The sequence below is a fragment of the Ursus maritimus genome, unplaced genomic scaffold, assembly GCF_017311325.1.
Source record: "Ursus maritimus isolate PB19 unplaced genomic scaffold, ASM1731132v1 scaffold_5, whole genome shotgun sequence".
Classification (NCBI taxonomy): Eukaryota; Metazoa; Chordata; class Mammalia; order Carnivora; family Ursidae; genus Ursus; species Ursus maritimus.
In genome coordinates this window covers 28346546-28372885 of record NW_024426663.1, presented here as the reverse complement: position 1 = coordinate 28372885, position 26340 = coordinate 28346546, and the positions used below count along the sequence as shown (strand labels likewise).

The 26340-nt window shown below is 40.6% G+C and overlaps 1 protein-coding gene across 1 annotated transcript in view; it reads right to left on the bottom strand.

Annotated features, from left to right (window-relative positions):
* DMGDH (dimethylglycine dehydrogenase) overlaps positions 1 to 26340 on the bottom strand; it is a 62244-nt gene that overhangs the window by 9866 nt on the left and 26038 nt on the right. Inside the window, exons 8-14 of the mRNA XM_040621962.1 lie at positions 23027 to 23196; positions 22154 to 22307; positions 20070 to 20235; positions 19493 to 19623; positions 18020 to 18237; positions 15908 to 16065; positions 13094 to 13153 (exon numbers count right to left, since the gene is read on the bottom strand). Of these exons, the coding sequence (XP_040477896.1) occupies positions 13094 to 13153; positions 15908 to 16065; positions 18020 to 18237; positions 19493 to 19623; positions 20070 to 20235; positions 22154 to 22307; positions 23027 to 23196 (1057 nt within the window). The remainder of the gene's footprint in view (positions 1 to 13093; positions 13154 to 15907; positions 16066 to 18019; positions 18238 to 19492; positions 19624 to 20069; positions 20236 to 22153; positions 22308 to 23026; positions 23197 to 26340) is intronic.

The window sequence follows — 26340 nt, the reverse complement described above, 5'->3', positions numbered from 1 at the left end:
GAAAAGTGGGGGAAGACCTCAGAAAACTTTAGATGAGACACATTAATAAATTCAGGGAAAATAAGTAGTAAGTACTATTGATAATCTATTAGGCACTTGCTATGCTCCAGACACTCTGCTGAGGGATAAACATTCATGACCTCCTTTAATCCTCATGACATTGCTAGGAGAAAAGTAATTTTATACCCAGTTTATGGAAGAGAAAGGCCCAACCAAGTTAAGGGTCTTTCCCGAGGTTAGTTACATGGAAACCAAATCACCACCTTTAGATTTTATCTGTACATTTTTCAAAGTGACTATACCTAGAGTCCATCATTGGAAGGCACAGCTTATGTAAATACTCAACAGAATGTTCCTTTAAATTATTTCTGGGGTACTCTGAACCATTTTTGAATGATGCTCACTGCATCATTCTCTGCAACCAACTCTGAAGGTTACTATTAATAAAATCTTACATCTGTATCTGCATATCCCTGAATTAGGAAGTGATCTGGTCAGCAATACTGCCCTTAGACATGAATGAAAATACACTAAAAACCACAAAAACCCAATTAAAAGTAAGGAACACATACTTAAAACACCAATGAAAGGTAACAGTTACCTCTGAAGACCATTCCCCCTTCCCAAGCTAACCTTGCGCCTGACATGGAAAGATTTGAAGTGGGGTAATGCCGTTTCATTCTCCTTTACTTGGTTTTTCTCCCGAGATTGTAGATTTTACTCTATTACAATAGCTTTTAATTATGAACAAGAGAAGAAAAATATGTCTGAAGTTAAGTGCTGTGATTAAAATTGGTGCTATCAGGATGACCTGAGGATGGAAATACATTTAATGAGTCACTGTCCAATTAACTGTATAAATAGCTGTTAATATATTTGAGAAACATACATTTCTGGGGCACTGAGACTATAGCTCAAAAATAGTCTTGGCTCATGTTTTTTAATTTATTAATTTTAAAAAGCAGTAAGAGCAATTAAAATAACCATCTGTAATATATTCTAAATATAACATTCACAACGATGATAAATTAAGATTTTACGTGAAATATAATTATTCATCTTATTAGCTCTATTAAAAGCACTCATGGGGCACCTGGGTGGCTCAGCGGGTTCAGCCTCCAACTCTTGGCTTCGGCTCATGTCGTGATCTCGGGGTCATGGGATCGAGCCCCATGTTGGGCTCCCCACTTGGTGGGGGGTCTGCTCGGGTTTCTCCCTCTCCCTCTGCCCCTTCCCCTTCCCTCTCACTTTCTCCCCTCCCTAAATAAACAAACAAATCTTGGGGGGGGGGGAAGGTACTCCTATTACCCCAAAGCACATGGGAACAAAACAAATTAAACCAGTATATTTTTGGTTGTGATTCTTGGGTTCATGGAGAGTTTGCAAGGTGTAGCTAAAGCTGAATTTAACAGAAGCAGTGGTAAGAAGAATCTGATATGGACAGTCAGCGTAGTGGGTTCTCACAGACCAGGAGGGACATTATAAATACCTAGTTCAGGACCTTTTCTATACCATCTATTTGGAATCAAAACCTATCAGAAAATTCAAGGAAATCATCAGTTTCATTTAATTGTCCAAAATCCTTTTTACCTTAATATCAAAAGTTTCCAAAGACATAAATAAGACAGTCAGTGTAACATCCTGGATCCCAAGAAAGCTCCCCTTAGAAACTAGGTATAGCACCAATGGGAGAATCGTGCTCCTATGCTGACAGGTGTGGAGAGAGTTGGAGAGACCAGCTAGTCACCTGTCACTGTAAGTGGCAGAGTGGAAATGGAAATCCAGGTGACAGACTTCTGCCACTTATCCCCTCAATACTTTACTGAAACGTTTCTTTCTCTTTTATATAAGATTTGAGAGAGAGAGCATGCACGCAGGGTGGGAGACCAGAGGGAGAGGGAGATAGACTGTCAAGCAGATTCCCCACTGAGTGCAGAGCCCAACGCAGGGCTCGATCTCACGACCCTGAGATCATGACCTGAGCCTAAATCAAGAGTCAGACGCTTAACCAACCGAGCTACCCAGGTGCCCCAAAACATTTGTTATTTTAAATGGGGCTCAGGGATCATCATTTAAAAACAGCAGTGACAGGAATGCCTCTATAAAGCGTGTGGCCATTACTAAGCTGCAGCCTATGTAAATCTTAGCTTTCTTCAGTCAGTTGATGAATACTAGCTACGTCTGGGCTTGTCTCACACTCCAACTGATAAAGCCGTACACGGGTTCATTCATCTAGGGGGTGAATCAAGTGACCCACCACCCCATCAAGACAGAGTAGACCATCATTCCTTTCATCTTCACATCATGAGAATCACAGCTTTGAAGCAGGCAGGAAGCTTAAGGGTCTCGCCCGGGGTGATGAAGTGACTTTAGCATCAAACCTTGAATCCAGGCTTCTCAACTCTCCATTCCTTTTCCACTATGCAGAGCTTTGTAACATTTCCCATATGTTTATAATGACCACAATTTCATTATCTCTTTATTAGCAACATGTTAAATTATTAGTGTAGCAACTTAAGTCTGTTATTATTCTTCAGCAGGGACCCAAGATCTTTCTTGCTGGGGTCTTCAAAAATACTCAAATATAACTCTTTNNCTAGGTACTTTTAGATTCAATTCAGTAAGATGGAAGAAGCTAACATGTATGGAGGTACCAAATATTCTGTATCTCCTCTAATAAACCTATGAGGAGGATATTTTCTTCATTTTACAGATGAGAAAACTGAAGTACTGACAGTTAAGCAACTTGTTCACTTCTAGGCCAAGTGGCATAGTCATAACTCACAGCCTTCAACCAATACTTACTGAGGTCCCACTCATCACCAGACACAGTGCGAGCCCCGAGGACTCTACGCCTGTCCTCAAAGAGCTCACAGGCTAGCTGAGGCAGCCAGAATTACGGGATGTGCCAAGGACCATGGCAGATCTAAGTATAGGGTGCTAGAGAAGAGGGGTTCCAACAGTCCCCTGGTCTTTAATCACCACCTATATATGAACGACCCAAATCCATGCTTTCAGAGCAGAGGTCCTCAAACCCATGTGCTCAGCTGTCACTTGGCTATCCCACAGCCCCTCAACCCCACAAGTCCTTCTAATCTCCCATTTATACCCTTGGTGTTTCCCTGTTTGTTATCAGTATCCTGGATCCTTCTCTCCACTCCCTTCACATACACTCCCTCATATGGTCTCCATCTTACCTTCTTCCAATCACTCACACCTCTTTATTCTCCATCCTATGGCCACAGCTTTAGTTGAGCCTTCGATATCTCTCTACTGGATTTCTTCAATAATTAGGAAAGTGCTCTCCCAGTCACCGGGCTAATTCCCTTTTAATCTGTTTTCTGTCATCTGAATGTCACTCCTTTCTCAAAATTCTTCAGTGGCTCCCTGGTGCCACCAGGATACACTCCAAATTCCTTAGCCTGACAGATGAGACCCTTCATGTTGAGGTCTCAGTACTTCTCCAGCATCAGCTCTTGACACTACTTTCAACAGCAAATTATTCGCTGGGCATCTGCTATGTGCCAGCCCTGAGCAGGGTGTGAGGGATAAACAAGTAAACAAAAGCTATTCTGTACTGCCAGAACTGTACTCGAGAAGCTTCCATTCCACTCAAAAGAAAAATAATCATTGCAAGCTGTCACACAACCTAGAAGGATGACGTAGCTACAAAATTTCTTTTAAAAGTTATCAAATACGGGGGGCGCGCCTGGGTGGTACAGCTGGGTAATCATCTGACTCTTGATCTCAGCTCAGGTCTTGATCTCAGGGACAGGAGTTCAAGCCTGGTGTTGGGCTCGGTGCTGGGCGTGGTGCCTACTTAAAAAAAATTATCAAATAAAATCCAACAATATAGAAAAAGACAGCACATCATTACTAAGTGGATTTTGTCCTTAAAATGAAAAGTTGGGTTAACATTTGAGTATTCATAAATGGAACTCATCGCTTGACAAAGTAAAAAATAAAAACCATGTGATTATCTCTGTAGATGCAAAAAAACATTTGCCAAAATCTCATGTCCTGATTAAAAACAAAACTTTTGGCACTAGGAATAGAAAGGAACGCCTTCCACCTGGCTCCCTCACTTGGCGGAGCATGTGACTCTTGATCTTGGGTTCTAGCCCCACACTGGGTATAGAGCTTACTTACAAAAAAACTTAAAAAAAAAAAAACATGGAATAGGGAAGGGAAGCAGTGAGAATAAAGTGAAATAAAAATTGAGTACTACATCTGTAATATGTTAACATTTAAAAGCAAAAAAATAAAATATAATCAAAGCAAAGCAGTGAGAAAAGATGAAACTGTTTTCTTTGGCATTATGGATCCAATAAGATACCCCACTTATTAAAAATCCAAATCCCAGAAATAGTAACAAGATTTAATAAAACAAGTTATTGGGGACTCAGATGTTTGTTATATTATTTCTACTATTTTATGCACATTTTGATATACATCATAATGACATTTTAGCAACATATAGTAATTCAAAACAATAAAAAAAAAAAAAAGAGAAAGGAATGCCCTCAACCTGATAAAGAACATCTATGAAAAACCTACAGCTAACATCATACTTAATAATGAAAGACTCAAGGCTTTCCACCTAAGATCAGGAAGAAGTAACAATTCTATTTAACAGTTCAAAGTTCAACCAGTGGAGGTACTAGTCAGTAACATAACGCAAGAAAAAAAAAAGTCATCTAAATTAGCGAAGACAAAGAAAAACTAATTGTACACAACATGACTGTCCATGTAGAAAATACAATGGGATCTACAAAAAATACAAAAAAGTACTAGAACTTCTGAGTTTAGTGAAATTGCAAAGTACAAGATCAATATACAAAAACCAACTGTTTTCTTTATACTAGCAGTAAATTGAAAACTAAAATGACCCTGTAAAGAGTTATCAATATGAAATACTTAAGGATAAACCTATCAAAAGACATGCAAAGTCTGCAAACTACAAAACATTTTCGAAATTAAAAATTACCAAAGTAAACGGAGAGATGTATCTTGTTCATGAGTTGGAAGACTTGAACTGACCTACAGATGCAATGCGATTCCAGTCAAAATTCCAGCAGGATTTTTTTTTTTTTTTTGATAAATTGACAAGCTGATTCTAAAACCCGTGGAAATTCAAAGGACCTCAGATAACTAAAACAACATAAAAAGAACACAGTTGCAAGGCTACCACAATCTGATTCAAGCTACAGTAATCAATACAATATGCTACTGGAAACAAGAAAGACATTAAAGTCCAGAGTCCAGTGAAAGAGTCCAGAAATAGTCCTTAACACATTTGGACAACTTTATATTTGACAAAGGTACATAGGCGATGCAGTTCAGAATGTGCACTCTTTTCAACAAATGGTACTGGAAACTCCATGTCTATCGGCTAAAAAATATTTCAATTTCCATCTAGAACTAGATACAAAAATTAGCTAAAAATATATGATAGGCCTAATCATAAAAAGTTGGTAAGACCTCTAGGAGAAAACAGCAAAAAGTTTTTATGACTGGGTTAGGCAAAGATTTCTCAATACAACACCCAAAACATAATCCATAAGAAGAACAAGTTTATAACTTTAAAAATTGAAAAATTAAAAACTTCTACTCTTTGAAAGACACTATTAGATGAAAAGACAGACTGGGAAAAAATATTTGCTAAGTATGTGTCTAATAAAAGACTTGTACCTAGGATACATCAGGAACTTTCAAAAACAACCCTATGAAAAATGAGTAAGAGGGGGAGCCTGGGTGGCTCAGTCATTAAGCGTCTGCCTTCGGCTCAGGCCGTGATCCCAGGGTTCTGGGATCGAGCCCCACATCGGGCTCCATGCTCCACTGGGAGCCTGCTTCTTCCTCTCCCACTCCCCCTGCTTGTGTTCCCTCTCTCACTGGCTGTCTCTGTCTCTGTTGAATAAACAAATAAAATCTTAAAAAAAAAAAAAAAAGAGTAAGAGACCTGACCAGACACTTCACAAAGGAGGAAACAGGAATGGTGGACAGGCACATAAAAAGATTTTCAACATCAAGTCACTGAGGAAATCAAATCCATGAGACCCATCTATTCATCTCACTGAGTACCTGAAGTTAAGAAGGTGGATCATGACGAGTGTTTGGCGAGGCTGTGGTGGAGGGACTGAAACTCTAGTGGGCTGCTGGTCGGCTATTAAACATGAAATGGTGCACCACTTTGTGCACCAGTTCCTTAAAAAGTTGACAGACATCTGCCACTTTATTCAACCATTCCACTCCTAGATATTTACCCAAGAGAAAAGTGCTAAGCTGGAGACAACCCCAAAGTTCATCGAGTATATAAAGAAATTGTGCCATATACACACAATGGAAACCTACTTCGTATTAAAAGGAAGGAATTACTAACACATAGAATACCACAGATGAGTCTCAAACTAATTGTGCCGAGTTGAAGAATGAAGACCAAAACCAAAGTATATATTGTAGGATTCCATTTATATAAGACTCTGGAAAATGCAAAGTGGTGTATCGTGACAAAAAGTTCCTTGGGGAGTCGGTGGGGGTGTAGGGAGGGTTGGGAGGTAGGGACGGCAGAGAGGCCTGAACCAACTTCTGGGGATGAGGGATGGGGGTTCACCATCCTCATTGTGGTCAGGGTTTCACACGTGTATACTTGCATTAAAACTTAGCAAATGGTGCACTTTCAATATGTCCATTTATTGCATGTTTAGTTAAGCTATTAAAATAAAAAATAAAAAATAATAAAAGCAATCTAAAGAATTACTTCAATTCATTCCTAGATGAGGGTTTCCACAGACTTGCAAATTTTAAAGCAGGCTGCTGAAAAGCACATGTAAGCTTTTAGGGTGGAAACAGTATTGTTTCCTATCAGAAACTGGATGTATAGAAGGATACTGATTCAATGGCTATTAGCTTAATATACTCTGACAAATGTTTCATGAATGATAAACTCTCTCTCAGCCTAGGTTTTACTTCCTTTTTTCTTTCCTTTTCTTTTCCTTTATCATTTAGCAATGGAAATGGGTAGGAGAATAAGGATGGCTTAATTGAAATGTCACAATTCATATGGAGACCATATGAAGGGTCTTCAACTACTCTGCTAAGTGGTACTTCATAGGTTTTTAGACTTAAAAGGGAGCCCTCGTTTTCTAGTTTTCTAGACGAGCAGTCTCAGGGGCAAAATGAAACTAAATGGCTTTCCCAAAGCCACACAGCTAGAATTTGGTGACTTTAAAAAAAAAATTCTTTAACCGCCCAATTCAAAAAAAAGAAAAAAAAAGAAGAAGAAGAAGAACGCACGTGCACAAGAAAGAGAGCTAGACAGATTTGGGGCAGAATATAGGAACTGCACCCCAGCCAGAGTAGCTCACAGATTTACTTGCTTCCAATGCACTACGCATCATACAGCACCTTCCTCTGACCAATCCCTTGTCTTTCCGTTCTCCTGTTTACTGACGGGAGCACAGCAGGCATAAGGCTAAAGAACTGAGAGTGGTTGTCAATCTTTGTTGTATAATAAAACCAAGAAACCCAGACCTTACCCCAGAGTTAATCTGCCTGGTTTGGGGTAGGTCAGTGTTCTCAAACTTGAAAGAGCAGCAGAACCACCTGGACGGCTTCTTAAAACAGGTTATTGGGCCCCATCCCCAGAGTTTCCGATTTGGGGAAATGGTACTCAATAACTTGCATTTCTAACCAATCCACAGGAAACACGGGTGCTGCTAGTCTGTGAACCACACTTGAGAACCACGACGTAAGGCAATTTCTAAGAAGTTCTCCATGATAGTAATACACAGCCTGTTGAAAAGCACTGGTCTAACACAATCACTCTCAACCTTCTTTAGAATCACCTAGGGAATTGAAAACACAACATAACAAAACACTGCCTGAATCGCTACCTCAAGAGATTTTTAAATTGATCTGGGTTGCAGAATGAACCTCAGATTTTTTAAGCATTATATGATTTACAAGACATCCTCCAGATGATTCCAACATATAGCCAAAACTGAGAGTCGCTGAAAATTTTCTGCCTCAATCCCTATTACCATAATACCTAAAATTTCCCCAGAGTTGGGTACTTATACCACACATTAGAAATTCCTTTCTAGGGGCGCCTGGGTGGCTCAGTCGTTTAAAGCGTCTGCCTTTGGCTCAGGGCGTGATCCCAGGGTTCTGGGATCGAGCCTCACATCAGGCTCCTCCGCTGGGAGCCTGCTTCTTCCTCTCCCACTCCCCCTGCTTGTGTTCCCTCTCTCGCTGGCTGTCTCTCTCTCTCTCTGTCAAATAAATAAATAAAATCTTAAAAAAAAACAAAAAAAAAAAAAAGAAAAAGAAAAAAAAGAAATTCCTAATGATCCACTGTGATGTTTTAATAATGTTAACACTTCTTGAATAGTTAGAATGTAGTAAGCCTGGTGATGCTTTGCCTCTTTTTGTTTTGTTTTGCTCACTAGTTATGCTTTAAATAGTTCTCCCTCAAAGAGAAACCCTGTATTTTCTATGAACACTGTCTTCTACTTTGCAGTTACTGATGTAGAAAAAGACATTAGGGTTCAAAGCTGACAGCCAGGAAAGAATTGAGACATCTTTGGTGCAAAAGGTGTTTTTATTAAAGCATGGGGACAGGACCGTGGGCAGGAAGAGCTGCACTGGGGTCATGAGAAGTGGCTCATTATATACTTTCAAGTTGGGAGCGGGTTAGGGGTAGTGTAAGTCTCTAAGGAATTTTGGAAGCAAGGTTTCCAGGACCTTGAGGAGGCTAGCTATTGTTGGGAAAAGGTAATTTATTACTGTTTAGTAAAAACTCAGTCATGAGGGTCCCTGGGTGGCTCAGTCGGTTAGGCATCTGCCTTCAGCTCGGGTCATGATCCCAGGGTCTGGGATTGAGCCCACTTCGGGCTCCCTGCTCAGCAGGGAGCCTGCTTCCCCCTCTCCCTCTGCCTGCCGTCCCAGTGCTTGTGCTTGCTCCCTCTGTCAGACGGATAAAATCTTAAAAAAAAACAAAACAAAACCCTCAGTCATGAGACTCTTCAGATGTCTATCAGTGGGTCATATGATTGGGGGATGATTGCCAACATGCATCTTGGTGGTTAGAAATAAAGGAAGTTTCCAAAGGAATTTTTTATATGTTAAAGTAGACTTACAGGGTCCTGGAGGTTGGTCTAAGATTGCCTTTTGCCTTTAGCAAAGAATTAACATCAAGGCAGCTGAGTCCCTAGACGAAGGTCACTCTGCCCGTTTCAAGGACTTGTCAATGGGTTGTAGGAACTAAGGAAATTTAATAATTTTTCTTTTGCTTTTGTTTCCCGACATCAGTTATCATCACTTTATTCTGTTTCTACTGGTTAGAAGCCTATGATAAGATAAGTGAGAAAAAAAGAAATTGGGGGTGGAGGATATCTTTTAAAAATTCTCTTTATCTCCTTAAACATGTTACATTTGTACTTCAGTCTCTGAATCTTGGCTGGGGTTCTCTCTAAATGAACACTTTTCAATATTTCCAAGAGGAAAATTCCAATAGTATGTATGATTCCATCCTAAGGCAGCTGACTTTTGCTTGGGGCTAATGCACTATATTTGTAACTAAAAAAAACAAAACCAAAAAAACAGAACCACTAATTTTCCCCAAGAAGTAGCTTCTTTTGGAATTATAATACCATTAATAACAATGATATAAATTGTCTCAGGTAAAGGGACTTTAGTTGAGATTTCAAAATACCTCTTTAACTCTTTTTGCCAGTATCACAGCTCCGGTTAGGTTCCTTTCCAGGCTCTATGCTCACTCTCCACAAGATGGCACTGTTGGGTACGGCTACACGACCCTCCTGGAGCCCCGGACCGCTTCAGAATAGTAACAATGTGTCCTACTGTTTTCGTTTCAAGCCTCGCGGGATCCGAGAGCCATCGGGAGTTAGGTCTTCAACAGCTACACCTACAGCCTGGCCAGGTGTTAACAATAGTACTTACCCAATGTTGACTGCACAGCTGTGCACTTCACACAACCCCATGCCGTGGGGAGGCTGTAGCTCAAACAACTCTCGGAAGTAAGGCTGTAAGTACCAGGCACTATCCTCCTTTGCCATCTGAGGTTTCTCAATACTCCATTTTTCTTACTCTCGTACCCATTTCGACAAGAACACAGTTCTCTCTACAGAGGCCTGCTCCGTCACCCATTTCCCTTCTGAGTATGGTTAAAGGGGTACTCTGATCCTACCTTAAAATACAAAATCAGTTACAACAAACACATGATTGTGGGAGGCGTCAATAAAATATAGTGCATGCATATTTTAGGATTATGTTGCCAGAAGAACATGGCTGGGCAATTATTCAAGGCAGATTAGCCCCTGATGGGAAAGGACTTTGTTGGGGAAAGTGGTGGGTGAGAAAGCCTTACGGTGAAGTCAGAGATCACTTCACCTCTCTGTGCTTCTGTCTCCTCTCCCTCAAAGGAGGTGGTACTGAGCCATCTCTGGGGGCCCTCCTAGCTCCCACATAGCCTGCATCCCATAGTAATTTTCTTCCTATTATGGCTTATACAATTGTGTAAACACTGAAGGGCCAAGCAGGGAATTCTATATGTTTGCTTCAAAGAGAAGGAAAGAAAAGGATTTTAAGCAATTGTAAAATGCTAGGATTTTCTTAAATTTTGTTTTTCTTGGTATATTTATGGAATATCAACATTCCTCTGTCTTAGCTACTGCTTCAGTTTTCATAGACCATTAACTTTCCAAAGCAATTTGAACTTGCATTATGTATTCTTTATAATGTAGTATGAAGCCAGATTGTTAACATTTTTGTTTTTAGACACAGAATGTGAATTATGAAGTTACACAGGTTAGCTTACAATGTTAGTTTTTCAGAAACCTGGTTCATATTAGAGACTGCTACAAAACAAAGGTGAAGTTGTGAAACCACCATATTGGACCTGGACAGCATGTATTCAACCTAGTCGCCAGTCCTGGAAATTGGCTAGCATCACTAGGATAGCCACTAACCACCCGAGTCCACAAAATTGGAAGAGACTAGCTCACTTAGGTCCAGGTCCTTGGGCTACATGGACCTTCACCCAATGAAAGCATTAGAAATGAACTCTGTGACACCAAAATGAGAAGATGAGAAGCAACAATTCAGAAATCATAAAAAGCAAACCATAAACCAAAATCATTATCTGTTAAACAGCTTAGTTCTGAGCTGGGCTTTGGTTATTGAAATAATTTAAAGGAACTAATAAATACACAATCTACACCTGCTTATAATCATAAAGGGAGTTTCAAAAACCCAATTTCAACACAAAGAGCTCATTTATCTATGCCTTCTCCCCAAACAATAATACCCAAACACTGTGAAGCAAGAGTGTCAGTTGTCTATTTACCTAGTGGTGACCAACAACAGAACTTTAGTGCTTTCAAGAGTCAGGCCATTTTTATCCTTATTTTAAACAGCTAAACCAAGACTTCTGTTATCAGAAGGAGCAATCTGCTACAGGGGTCTGCCCAAATTCCAAGCACCTGCTTTCTCTGGCCTGGAGGCAGATGGTACATCATAAAAGTAAAAGTCATAGGAAAAATGTACAGAAAGACAGTCCCTTTAAAACCCTTAAGGAGGTTCTCTTTCCTAAAATCTAATACTATAAATATACATGTTTATGTTAATATCTTAGCTTAGAATTTGGGAACTTGAGGCAGGGGCCTTAAAAAAAAGTTTCCCTAGCCTGATTCATATGCATGTGTTCACATAGTTCCATAGAATGGGAAAATGGCCTTTCCTTTAGCTTATTAGCACCTGAACAGGACAGTTTATTTCTGGAATTCTGACAAGTATCCTACACAGCAGCAGCTGTTGTCCTCTCCTTCACTATTTCCACTAACTGCATCGCTGTGAAGTTCTTTTCCAGTAACTAAGACACTACTCAGTGGGTGTTTGAGTCAGCTCGGGCTGCTAAAACGGAATATCACAAACTAGGCGGCTTTAACTACTGGTAATTATTTCTCACAGTTCTGGAGGCTGGGAAGTCAAAGATCAAGGTGCCGGCCGATTCAGCATCCCTGTGGGTATGCTCTTTCTGGTTTGCTGACGGGGGCCTTCTCAACGCCGTGTCCTCACCGTGCGGACAGAAAAGCGAGCGCTGGTGTCTTCCCGTTCTCGCAAGAACTAATTCCACCGTGGAGACCCCACCCTCATGATCTCACCTAAACCCGATCACCTCCCAAAGACTCCAGTTCCAAATACCATCACGTGGGGGTTAGGACTTCATCGTATGCATTTTGGAGGAACAAAATCATTCAGTCCATAACAAAGGGCTCACTTCATTTATTAGCTGTAGGACTTGTCTAGATGATTGAGGTGGTGATAAATTTGCTTTTCCACAAGAACCATGTAGGATGGTGCTTCTCAAACGAGGTGCACCAGGTTCCCCTGCAGCTAATTAAAACACAGGTTTCTTGGCCTGAGCGCCAGAGATTCTGACTTAGCAGGCCTGGGGTGGGATCTGAGAATCTGCATTTCTCACAAGCTCCCAGGTGAAGCTGATGCTACCTGTCTGAGGCCCACACTTTGAGAACTACCAATGTGGGGATTCCCTTTGGACTGTTAATATCAGCTATCATACTTGTATTGGTTTCTCAGTAAATACCCATTTTCTGCTGAACACATTTGAAATGTTACACTTACATATAAAAAAGTGCCTAATAAGCAGCTGGATAGCTCCGCTGAGGTGGCTTTATGCTGTCAGCACCCGGGGAGAGTCAATTAATGCTGTATGTTTGAGGAGCTAACGTGTGACTTCACAAATCACCAGGACTGACGAGAATGTCTACTGACATCTTATCCTTGGTAATTTTCATCCCAGAATTCAGATTACTCTTTAAAGTTACTGGATTCTGCTATCCTACATCTACAAGCACACTGTAATAGTTGGAACTGATACCTGATTTGACAAAAGCTTAATAATACAAAGCACCTGAGCAATGCTTACTATTTATGTTCAAGTCATTTGTCCTATAATCACACTTGGCTACATTTTAAAGCATGGCTCCGTCACAAAACAGCCTCAGAATTTTAAGACTTACTTCAAGAACACTTTGGAATGTAAACATACCTTGTTTAGCTTTATAAAATATTCCAGTCCAGCTTCCAAGGGATTTGTGTCGCAGTTCATCTAAAAGGGAAGCACACGTTTTTTAAAAAGATTTTATTTTCAAGTAATCTCTAAACCAAACATAGGGGCGAACTCACAAACCAGAGATCCAGAGTCATGTGTTCTACCAACTGAGCCAGCCAGGTGCCCCTGGACACAGTTTAAATCTTAGATGAGTGAAAATTATTTCAGTAACATCACTTTCATATGTTCTTTTTCTAGGGAAGAGAAGCACTTTTGGATTTTGAACATAGATTCTGAAAGGAAAGTTACAGACTGGTCTTTAAAGTAATTTTTAAATCTAAAATGGAGATGTAGCCTGTCAGGAAATATTACCATTGGAATAGCATATTAGACCCTAAAATTCAGTTTGATCCCATGGCTCTTTTACTAATAAATATCTGAGGGATACCACAACATGCTGATCCTCCCCAAAATAAGACTCTGATATGTTTTTACATAATAGTTTTACATAGTTAGGTCTTGAAAAGTTATTAGGTAATTTCCTTCTCTTATAATTAGCCAAGAATCAGGACAGGCAGAGGAGAAAGCAGATGGTAGGAAAATGGCTTCGACGGAGTTCAAGAAAGAGAAAAGGAAACAGAGATTGAATCTCAGCCTTTTCATATATGGTTGAGTAATTACAATACACTTTAAGTTGAAGCTAAAGCCACTCTTTGGGACGAGATCTGAAGTTACTGGATTTTGTTCGTTTTGTTATTGTTCCCTTTTGAACCAAGCGAACTGGTCGAAACTCCATAAAAAGTAGCCAAACTTTTTTAAAAAGACAACATAGCACTCATATAAACCAGACGAGTGATATAAACTTGTTAGGTGATATAAAATGTGGTCTCTCGGGGCGCCAGGGTGGCACAGCGGTTAAGCGTCTGCCTTTGGCTCAGGGCGTCATCCCGGCATTATGGGATCGAGCCCCACATCAGGCTCTTCTGCTGTGAGCCTGCTTCTTCCTCTCCCACTCCCCCTGCTTGTGTTCCCTCTCTCGCTGGCTGTCTCTCTCTCTGTCGAATAAATAAATAAAATCTTTTTAAAAAATGTGGTCTCTCGTAATTTCTAATCAATTTGAGCAACTCTAAATTTATTTTTTTAATCTGCTCAAAGTTTCAGGATTTCTCTAGAAAAAAAAAAAACAAAAGCACAGAAGACTGGTGTGGTACCACTAGAGGGCGTGCTGGCACCGCTGGGAAATCAGATGGACGTGGGAAGAAGCGCTTTTAGGCGGAGGGCTGCGGAGAGCAAGCAAGAGAAAATGAAAGGCCGGAGGGTGGAGAAATGGCTAATTCCCAAAGGCTGCATCTGCTGCTTCATTCCTTGAGGAGTGTGGGGACAGAGCCGTCCTCTATTTCACTCCCTGCAGCGGCCTCATCGAAAGACCCCGCTGTAGGCTGAAAATCCCCTAGTAGAGCGCCTCTCCTGCAAAACAATGGCAAATTGCCCCAGAGCCCTGGCTCTTTCCGTGGCTCCTGGAAGCTGCCTCTCCTCCTCGGAGCCCACTTGCTTCTGCCCACAGTCTGGATGTCCCAAGGGCCCTGTCTCTGCTTTCAAACCCACCTTGCCCTCCAATTAAATTCACTACGTGCTAGGAACTTTATCTAACCTCTCTGATAACTTTGTAGGATAAAGATAATCTTCATTTTAGGGGCATCTGGATGGCTCAGTTGGTTAAGCATCTGCCTTCCGCTCAGGTCATGATCTCAGGGTCTTTGGATCGAGTCCCGCATCAGGCTCCCTGCTCAGTGAGGAGTGTGCTTCTCCCTCCCCCTCTCCCTCTGCCCCTCCTCACCGCCCCCCACCCTCCACTTGTACTCTCTTTTTCTCTCTCAAATAAATAAAATCTTTAAAAAGAAATAAGATAATTTTCATTTTAAGAAGTTAACAGAGGCTCTAGTTCATGTAGCTAATATGTGATGGAGGATAAATTGAAACCCAAGAGACCCCACTCTGAAGTATATCCTTTACTACTATCCTTTATGTCACTTGTTAGGCCTCAAACTCAAAGAACAACTTCTAAGTAAATATGAAAAAATTAAGCGGTCTAGAGACAGCCTGCTATTAGAGATAAAACAGAACAGAGTTTGAACCACAGTCTGGCCACTTCTGTGTAATCCAGACCAAGCTGTTTACTTTTTCTCAGGGTGATTGTGTATATAGAACAGGGGTAATTTAGATACCCCCCAACTCCAAACCCCTTGCCCAAAAATCACCAATAATAATTTCTCCAGGGAGAGTTGAGAAAGTAAAATAAATCGTGCCTCTGAAAATGGTGTATAACTATACACACAGAAATCCTTAGTTCCCTTTATCAATGGTAGAAGCAGGCTGGACCAACGCATCCTAGATCACCAACTCTCTTCCTCAGAAAGACACCTTTTGGTGTGATTTCCCCAAAAGGTACATAAAAAGAAAATGAGACTGGGCAACGAGACAAAGGGAGAAGAAGAGTTTGAAAAGCGCCCCTCGGCTACTGGGGGGTAAGCAGGCCCCCAGGGCAGCCGCAGCTCCACACACAGAGATGGAGGTCCAGGGCTCTCCGCCAAACGGGAGGAATTAAAGCAGAATAAACAGTGTGTCATAACTCCTCCGAACTTTCAACCGGGAAATGAAGGAGAAAAACATCTCCCCTTAATTAAATAAAGTTATCTAATAACACATCATTTCTGACATAACAGAGCCAATGTTAACGCAATTAAAATTCGCTCTTACACAAAAGTCAGATACAATAAACAAAATTGTAATGAAGATGCTAGCGTTTCAAACCTCTGACCCCCAGGCTCTGAAAGCTTTCTCCAGTCTTAAAACATTCATGGCGTATGTTCCGAAATTGTCAATTCCCTCCTCCTGGCCTGCATTCATGATAATGTCATAAAGGGCTGCAGAGTCTTCTCGTCTGTGGTACAGCTCCCAACCCAGCTCACCTGAAACAAACCCACAAATACCACACTAGAGTAAGAACAGTGATCACTCGGTCTAACGTGCATTAGCTAAAACACATAAATAAATGGACAGAGTCCGCTTATGTAATCTAGACACGGTTGAGTTTTAAAACACCAATTTACAAAAAAGTTGCAACAAACTCCTCCTGCAAAGGAGCATGCCATATCACGGAGGCATTCATGCCCCCTCCTGTCTCCCACACAGAGAAGTGATATCTAGGACATATCTCATGACACAGAAAGAAGTTAATACAGGAATTAATCTGGACCTTTGACCTCAGCTTCATAATATTAAGTAATTAGCATGGCATAGTTAATCATGATAAGGGGTTCGAGGTTTAGAAACCTCAACACCTGGGGCATCTGGGTGGTTCAGTCAGTTAAGTGGCCAAATGTTGGTTTCAGCTCAGCTCATGATCTCCGGGTCCTGGGATTGAGCCCCAGGTCAGTCTCTGTGCTCAGTGGGGAGTGGGGAGTCTGCTTGCGGATTTTCTCTCTGTGTCCCTCTGCCCCTCCCCCTGCTCCTGCTTTCTCACTCTCTCTCAAATGAACAAATAAATCTTTATTTAAAGAAGGAAGGAAGGAAGGAAGGAAGGAAGGAAGGAAGGAAGGAAGGAAGGAAGGGGAAAGAGAGAAAGAGAGAGAAAGAAAAAGAAAGAAAGATGGAGGGAGGGAGGCAGGAAGGAAGGAAGGAAGGAAGGAGGGAAGGAAGGAAACCTCAACCCCTAACTCCTTGCCCCAAAATCACAAGGCTTAAAAATATAGGCAACTGACAATTATTCAAATGGTCCTCACTGTGGGACAGCCATTAACTCTAATGCCCCCCACACCCCTCTTCTTCCCCACGTGGTCCTTTTATTCACCATAAGAGCTATGGGCAAAAACCAAAGGAAATGAAACCCAACCCAAATAGTCTGTTTATTTTTAATTCTGCTTATGTTTTATGCCAGTCACCACTTTGCGAAGGTCAGGTGAAAGAAGGATGGGGAAAGTGGACAGCAGAAGCCCAGAGAAGAACTATAGCCTTCATACTTTATGTATGTTCTCCTTGTTCCCCAAAGCTGAGGGCTGATGGTGATGTGTTTTTCCAGGACACCACCAGAACATGAGTAACATGTAACTGAATGAATGCCTGGGCACCAAGTACTCTTTCTATGAAAGAACAAGGAGGGCGAGAGGAAGTTGGAAGTGAGCCCACAGCACCAATGGGGAACTGAAGAGCATTCATTCATTTCTATTTCAAATACATACTATGCACAAGGTTAGGTGCTATAAGAAGACTTCCCTAAAAAAGCCTTAATGGTAATACTTGAAGCAAGGTACCTGATATATTTAAGATGGTCCCTATGAGAGATTCTATCTATGGGAGACCATCTTTTTTTTTTTTTTTTTAAGATTTTTAAAATTTATTTATTTGACAGAGAGAGAGACAGAGAGAGAGAGCACAAGCAGGGGGAGAGGGAGAAGCAAACTCCTCGTTGAGCAGGGAGCCCGATGTGAGGCTTGATCCTAGGACCCTGGGATCATGACCTGAGCTGAAGGCAGACGCTTAACCTACTGAGCGCCCCCCCCCCGTCACCCCTATGGGAGACCATCTTGAATGTTCCTAGAAACAGTCAGCTGACCTAAATATGCTGTCAACCCTTCCAACTATTCCAAAAGCTATCCTCTTCCAACTTTTTTATCTACCCTTCCGAATAATAAGAAGCCATGGGATTGGAACAAGGATTGGAAATCTGGGAAATGACTCTTCCAGACTAGGAGTGAATAGACAGAACAATTTTAAGAGTTGGACAGGAGAAAGCTTCCTCCAAAGTTATACTGACAAAAGTCAGTGGATGCCTGTGTGTGAGCACAGGCATGTCATTTGTGCTAGCTTCTTTTAAATTTTAGAGACCTTCTCTTAAATTTTATAGAATTGTTTTCCAATTCTTACCAGTATAAGATATCCTAATAGCAGTGACAGGAATGTTTGAAACCTTTAAAGACTTGGTTTGAAGAAACTTGAAAACTTCATCACTAAGATCTTCAGTGGTCAGTTTCTGAAGAACCTTTCTTGCATGGGGCCCTGCAACACCAAGGACTCCAAGCTCATCGGTTATGTTTTTAATTTCAACATTATATCCACCGTTGACTGCCTCTTCTTCAATCCATCTGCATTTGAGTCATAAACATTGTGTTAAATCTTGCTTGAATAATGCATGTTGGTAACATATTAATTCTCTGAAGACATGTTCTGTGTCTAGAATTACCAGGAAGTCCCCAGAGTGTCATTTCGTATAATAACCTAATTTTTTAAGTTGAGGAAACTGAGTCCCAGAGATGTTAAGTGATTCTCTTTAAACTACCCACTTATAAATTTGGGGATAATTTTTCACAGTACAGAAGGATCCTTCATTTTAAGTAAGCTCTGCCACATAATTCTTTTAAATAGTGACAGCCCTATTGCATTTAAACTATGATTCAATCTTTGGAAATTAATTTAAACCCAAATTTTCTTTAATACATATACACGGAAGGCACATTTGTGCTGCTAAAGGTTAATAATGTGCCTGCCACCAGACACATAATTGCTTTGACGATCAGAAGGAAACAATAAAAACTCTAAAGACTAGTTTCAATTTTTAAGTCTTGATGAGTTATTGGAAGCCAGTTTTAGGGTTTGTTTATAATTTATTGAGAGTCCCTGCAGCTACTTAAAAAGGTCCTCTGGATTTACAGAAAGCTAAGCTACAAAGTTACATCTTGGCTTGAAGGGTATAATTTGCATCATTTTACAACCATAGTGAGAATCTCAGAGTGAGACATTTTTTAAACAATAGCACTGGAAATATTTTTGGAATACTAGAGACCACAGATTTGATAGTAGACTAAATTGTAGACCAAAGACTCACGTGAAGGATTGACTTGGCAAGTCAACGAGTTAGGTCTAGCTGTGGGCCAGAGAGCACAAAGCATGGAGGAGGAGGAAGAAAACCCAGGGAGGCAGCTTACTGAAGTGGACTGAACACAGGCATCGGAATCAAAAGGAGGGGCTCACACAAGTTACTCTAGCTCAGACTTCAGTTTTCTCATATGAAAATGGGAATAATATAGACCTTGCAGATACATCTATTAGGAGAATTAATTGGGGCAATGTCTAAAAAGAGTTCTGACACATTGATGATGTCTAATAATTGGGAGTTAATATTTTTAGAACCAGCAAACCCTATGGATGGATTACCTTTTGGGGGGGTGGGGACAGGGTCCCTCAATTCAAATAATTTCCTATAAAAAACATGACGTTTATTGAAACAATAAGGTTTAAGAATTAAAGTTGTACTTTCAGCTATTGGGAAAAGAAAACCTCACTGCAGGACTGAGTCAGCATATAATCCACATAAAACTTTCTTATTAGGTGTGTACCCACCTAAGATCATGAAGTTCGGATCCAGAACCAGTTATTAGTAAAAACTCCCCAGGAGTTTGGTGAGAAACGGTCAACTCAGCATACACTCGACCTTTTGGTGTCAACATGTGACTTATGTTTGTAAAACCCACCTACACAAAAGAATTTAAAATTACCTCAGGATGCAATTAAAATCTTACGTATCCTTTTAACACAACATGGAAATAAAAATGCAGTGTCAACAATGAAAAACATCTGAATCTTACCATTTATATCAATTGTGTGAACTATCTTTAAACCTAAGCCCAAGATTAATTTTGAAGTTCTTAGTTTCAATGATAATTATAACTATTTGTCATAAAAATTACACTTGAGTCAATTTTGCAGTTCCCTATTGACACAATTTAGCAAAGTCATAAGGTACTTGGATGATAATTCGTTCGACAAAATTTAAATTAGAAAATTAGCTAGAATATTCATGGCCGGTTGAAGAGCTCCAGCATTCAAATAACATACTAATTAAAAAAAAAAAAAATGAGAGGACAGAGAATTAAGCAGGCCAGAATCCTGACCCTTGTACCCATATAAGGTTATTTACCTTTGGAATGACATTTGCAAAGAGATGGTCCAGCAATCGAACAGAGTCTTGGCCTTTGATGTTAAACTTGCCAAATGGTGATAGGTCAATAACCCCTACTTTTTGCATAACCTGTTTATACTCAGATCCTACAGGCTCAAACCAGTTTGTGCGGCGAAAACTGGGCCTGAAATACAATGTTTGTCATAAAACAACTGGCAATCATTTTAAAAAAAAATACAGACTATTTATTAAATGCTATTAATCTAGGAAATCCCATTTGGGAAATAAAAGTATAACCTTAAGTTCTGTTCTGTGAATCATACATATAGGGTAGAAACTGATTTTTTAAAGGTACTCTTCTATTCCTTTGACCCATTTTGTAGTGAATGACATAGTATTCATTAACTAGCAATTAAGATAGGACATGTGGGCTCTCAGATCTGGAAGAAAGCACAGAAGTCTACCAGTCCTGGGGTTTTCAATCTTGATTGCATATTAAAATCACCTGAGGATCATGTAAAAAAAAATCACATGTTTTGGACCTAATTAAATCAGAATATAATGGGGTAGAACTATCTTGTCCAGTGCTTCTCAAACGTTGGTGCAGCTACCAATCACTCACACTTGTTAAAATGCAGATTCTAAGGCATCAGGTCTGGGGCGGGGCCCTACATTCTGCATTCTAACAGGTGGTGCTCATGCTGTTGGTCCACAATCAGAATAAGCAAGGACTTGGTCCAACATCTTCATTTTTAGAGAAAAGGCATAAGCTGATTTCCAAGGCTTTTGCCTTAGTAAATGACAGAGCTTGGCCTGGAACAAAAGTCTACTGACTCATTCAGGGTCCTTTCTACTTGACAGAGTTAACTTCTAATGTGGTATTTTAACTACAGAACAGACAACTGTCTGCTAAATGAGTTTTCAGTTGTTTAATTATTAAAATAATAGAAGAAACAGGTCAGATCCAAAGAGCAAAAATGAAGAATAGATCTGGCATTTACCTGAGTCATTTAGGAAAAACTGAACCAGTATTTTGCCCCCAGATATTCTAGACTGTCTACTGAGCCCAAATTCATTAATCAACGACTGGGCCTCTACTATCCTTTGTACCATTTAGATCTGGTCTTAAAGTAGACTTCAAAACCTGCTTAAATAAGCAAAATGACAAGTCCAAAAAAGAGAGAGAGAGAAAGGTAACAATTTCTAGATTTGCTATTTATTTTCTCTCGGTTTATGGATTCTTTTTTTTTTTTTAAAGATTTTATTTATTTATTTATTTGACAGAGAGAGAGACAGGCAGCGAGAGAGGGAACACAGGCAGGGAGAGTGGGAAAGGAAGAAGCAGGCTCCCAGTGGAGGAGCCTGATGTGGGGCTTGATCCCCAGAACGCCGGGATCACGCCCTGAGTCGAAGGCAGATGCTTAACGACTGAGCCACCCAGGCGCCCCTCGGTTTATGGATTCTTATGAGAAAAAATATATAATCACTATTAATCCCAAATGACAACAATGGTGTATAATCCAACAATGATGACAACAACTTTAGAGGAATTCAGAGAATTGTTTTAGTGACATGCTTTATGCTTTAGCTTAATGTGAAATGTGAAGTAAATGATCTACCCCCCTAATTTATTAATGGTACATATAATTTGCATGACTCACTGCACGCACACTAAAAAGCTGTTGCTATGAGCTCTTCCTTGATCAATAGAAAATCTATATTGTCATACTATTTCCATTCGATGGGATTTGACCAGGCGTCCTAAGCCAGAACACATCTTTAGGAGCCAACTGAAGCCATGTGGGGAGGTAGAGGGGATGAGGAAGGTTCCTCTGAGTTCCTGGAAAATACCAAGTGGAGGCTTTACCTGAGCTGGCTATAAGACTCTGGAGGCCACAGGGGTCCTAGATGCAAGCCAGTGTCCTATGGGATGCCTCCACTGCGAGAAAATGTTTTGTAGGAAAAGGCTCAATGCTCTCTGGAATGGGGTGAAGTCACTTGGCGGCAGGGGGTGGGGACAGCATTTCTCTTATGTCCCTCCATTCCATCTGACAATTTCATTCTACATTCGGAGCCACAGGCAGGTTATGTCATTCACTTACCTGTACTGAGTGTCCTGACCCAGTTTGTAGAACCAGTGTGGCTGTTCCCAGCCTGCATGGAACCCCATGGAACACTTAGACTCCAGGGTTTTATAAAGCCCACTGACTCGCTGAGTTGGCCTCCCGGCAAATCGTTCTTCTTTAGGATAACCAACTGAAAAAGGAAAACTAGTACCTAAATAGCACGTAACCAAAACTATAAACAACTTTGAAGGCATTCAGAAAATAGAAAACACAGTTCTTAACATCCAGAAGCATATATATGTATGAAATTTATGTAAAAGATAGTAACTACACTTCTTGTGGTGATCATTTCACAATGCATGCAAATGTCAAATCGCTATTGTTGTACGCCTGAAACTAACATAATATCGTCTGTCAACTATACTGCAACTTAAAAAATTATGTAAAGGGGCGCCTAGGTGGCTCAGTCAGCTAAGCGACTGACTCTTGGTTTCAGCTTAGGTCATGATCTCAGGGTCCTGAAATCGAGTCCTGCGTGGGGCTCCGAGCTTAGCACAGAGTCCGCTTGGGACCCTCTCTCCCCTCTCCCTTTGCCCCTCCCCCCGGCTCACTCTCTCTCTCAAATAAATAAATCTTTTAAAAATTTTTTGTAAAAAAAGCCGAATTGTCATTTATATAACTATCCAAGGATAAAGTAAAAGTAGATTTAGAACTTAAAATCGCTGATGCACTCTATACATTAAATATACATGTTCATATAGATTCCTTGTTGTGTCTTAAAGGCATAATACTTAATAGAATCCCTAAGCACTCCTACCACAATGCACAGAAGAGCAAGCAGCTAAAATCAGAGGCACTGCAAGTCGATTCTGAACACACTTTGTAGACAACAGTAAATTTGCACTTTACCAATATTGTTGAATCCATATGACTCTCTTGCTTTGGCCTCAGTGTACTGAGTTGTTGTCCATTTGCCATAGCGATTGGGATCCAATTCTATCAGATCAAATGGAGGTTCCCCGTGCAGGATCCAGTCACTGAGATATTTCCCTACCCCACCAGCGTGGATTATGCCGTACCTTTCAAATACAGAGATAAATACACTATTACTAACATATGTGGTTTTCAAATAATGAAACATGTCCAACTATTTTACAGGTCCTCCAAGTTGGAGTGTTCTGTGCTATTTAGAACAGTCAACAACAGAACGTTTATGCTAGTTTTTTTTCCTCAAAAAAACAAAACATGTTTAGGCGTCCAAATTAAAGGGACCTGACTTGATAGCTAGTTTGTTTCCATAGTTTCAAGAGATGCACACCTGCAAAATAGCCTACAACTCTTAGCTAGGAAAGAGGCTCACTTTAGGAAAATGGAAGAAAGGAAACAAAGAGGAAGACTTAGCTGTTATCTTCTCAGCCATGTGGAGCTAGGATTATCTTGCGCAACAGGAAGCTTGCAGGAGAAACTGTACACTGAGAGCGCATACCCACCTCTTCTCAGACTCAGTTTAGTTCAGGTCCCCTTAGGCGATGACCTCTGTGCAGGGACCTGGAACCTTTATCTCAGACGCAGTCAGAGGAAGAGGCACTCACCCAGGGACTTGTGGGGAGGAGAGGGAAAGGACCACTGTTTCCTGTATTTCACAACGAATGGGTCACTCGGTGGCAAAGGTAGGCTTGTTTTCTACTTCTCTATGAAGATGCTTTAAAACCAAGAACATAACTGTGGCAGATAATTTGATCTGAGATAAAGGAATCACAGTTTCATACTGGCTGCGTGCAGTTCTACCACTCGCTCTATCTGTGGTTTAGGTCAAGAGAAGCAGCTGAGTAACTGGATGAGCAGAAAGTCATGGGGGGATGACCAAGAAAAGGAGCTGCATGAGCAGACCTCCAAATACCAGAAACTCCAGCATCCCAAATGGAGTCCAACAGCCGGAATCACTCTGAGAGCTTGCAAGGACCTTAGCAAAGTCTGTAAATGTTAACTAACTTTTCCCACAAGATACCAGTTTTGCTATTTTATAAAAATGAATGACTGGAGCGCCTGGGTGGCTCAGTCAGTTAAGCGTCTGCCTTCGGCTTAGGTCATGATCCCAGGGTCCTGGGAAGGAGCCCTGAATCAGGCTCCCTGCTCGATGGGCAGCCAGCTTCTCCCTCTCCATCACTTGTGCTCTCTCATGTGCGCGCTCTCTTTCAAATAAATAAAATCTTAAAAAAAAAAAAGGAATGACTAAAGTTGTTATGAGGATATTTCTCAAGTAGAATAAAAAGGCAATAATTTATACTTCTTTGAATCATTTTAAAAAGTGACATGGGTCATCCAAATCACCCATAAACAATTTCACTAAGTTTCAAGAAGGCAATAAAAATTATTAAATATTTGCTTAAAATTCACTCATCCAGGTCCATGTATGATATACAAAAGCCATCATTTTTGAGAGCTAGAGATACTGTTTACAAGGCCTAAAACTGTGTAAAGTTTTATTGACATTTATTGAGCGCTTGCTCTTTGCCAGGCATTGTTTCCATCTAACATGTACCACCTGATTTATTCTTTAGCAATTTTATTTCACCAATGGGAAAATCAGCCCCCACATAGGGGTTAAATAAGGTCACATTTTAATAAAGACCAGATTCAGGATATAGACTCAGCCATCTGACCCCAGGGTACACTCCCTATTATTGGACTTTACCTCTTCAACGGTTCTGTTTTTTTTTCAGCCAAGACACACGTGACAGACAGTATTCATGCTCTTGACAGACTCTTTGGGCAAAGCCAGGGCTGTGCAGTGGTTTCCTTTGGTCTCACTGCTATACCACTATGTTCTTTCCCTTTTAACAATGTATATGAGCTAACGAATGGGGCAGAGTGCTGTTAATTGGGGAAAATCCTGAATCAAGTCTAATTTATTTTCAAAAAGTAAATCCTTTACACACTTCAGCTCTCTAACCATTAACAAATTATATGTAAACTGACACACAACTGAGTGTTACGAAACATCTATTGAGAGCCCCTGTCTTAGAAGCTAAATGTAAGCATGGAGTAAGAGAGATCTGGGTATGGTTTTTCTTCTGCCGGTGTTAGCTGTGTGACCTTGGGCAAATTTTGTAACCACCCTGAGCTTTAGTCTTCTTTTGTGCACACTTTCTTTACGGTGCTGGTGGAGAATTCATTGACATGGCACTGAAAAGCACATAGCAGGCAAGCAATACAAGGTGGCTGTTGGTCCTTGTATAACCAACAACAGAGTATGCCTGTGCCCAACTGATAAAGATTTTCATAAGGAACTGATGTGCGAAGGTGAAGTGGAAGGGAACTTGATGAGGAAAGGAGAGTTGGGTTCCTCTGTTGCTGGCATTAATCTTCTTCTAAATGGCCCAGCTACTATGCTTTTTGACTATTTACATCTGCTTTGTATGATAGCTCGGTTAAACTGTCAGATGTTATATCTTATAGCATGCTCCCTCCTCTAATTTGCTGTTTATAAGCTGTTCTAAGCCAAGAAAACTAGATTCAATTCAATACAATCCATTCAACATTTTGGGGGCATGGTGCTAGTCACCTAGAAGCAGAAAACCTTGTTAGAACTGTGACAAAACAAAAGTAAAACAGCCTTGACTGAGGGTGATCTGTGAGTAAGGTAAAAGAACACTGGCATATATGTAGATAGTTGGTAATTTCCCCAAATTCTCTGGACTGGTCGTAGCAGGGTGACGGACATTGAAATGCAGATTCCCCAGACCCCTCTCCAGACCACAGAATCAGAATCTATAGGTGTAATGTCTGGGAATCTGTTTGCTTGTTGGTTTTCCAATTCAACACAACTTCATGGGTTCCCCTGACAAATTGGAATTTCACAGATAGGATGTAAAGGAGGATGAAACACATGCGAGTGACTAATCTCAAGGTTGAGATTCTTTTTTAACATGCTCATCAGATGATTCTGCTGCTCAGACAGGTATGAAAACCACAGGCCTCCAGAACCAGGGAAGGATCACACATGTTAAGCCAGGAGGGGCAGCCAAAGTGAGCATTCCATACATATTACCTGAGAAATATCTTAGCAATCTCAACTTTTAGATAATAAGAAGTCCTTTTTGGTTCAGACCAAATCTGTCAAAGAGAGAGGCACTTTGCCTGTCCCCCAACTGTCATCTTCCCTATCCACCTTCCAGTGTCTACAATCTCAGAAAATTACCCAGAACAATCAGAGCAGGAAT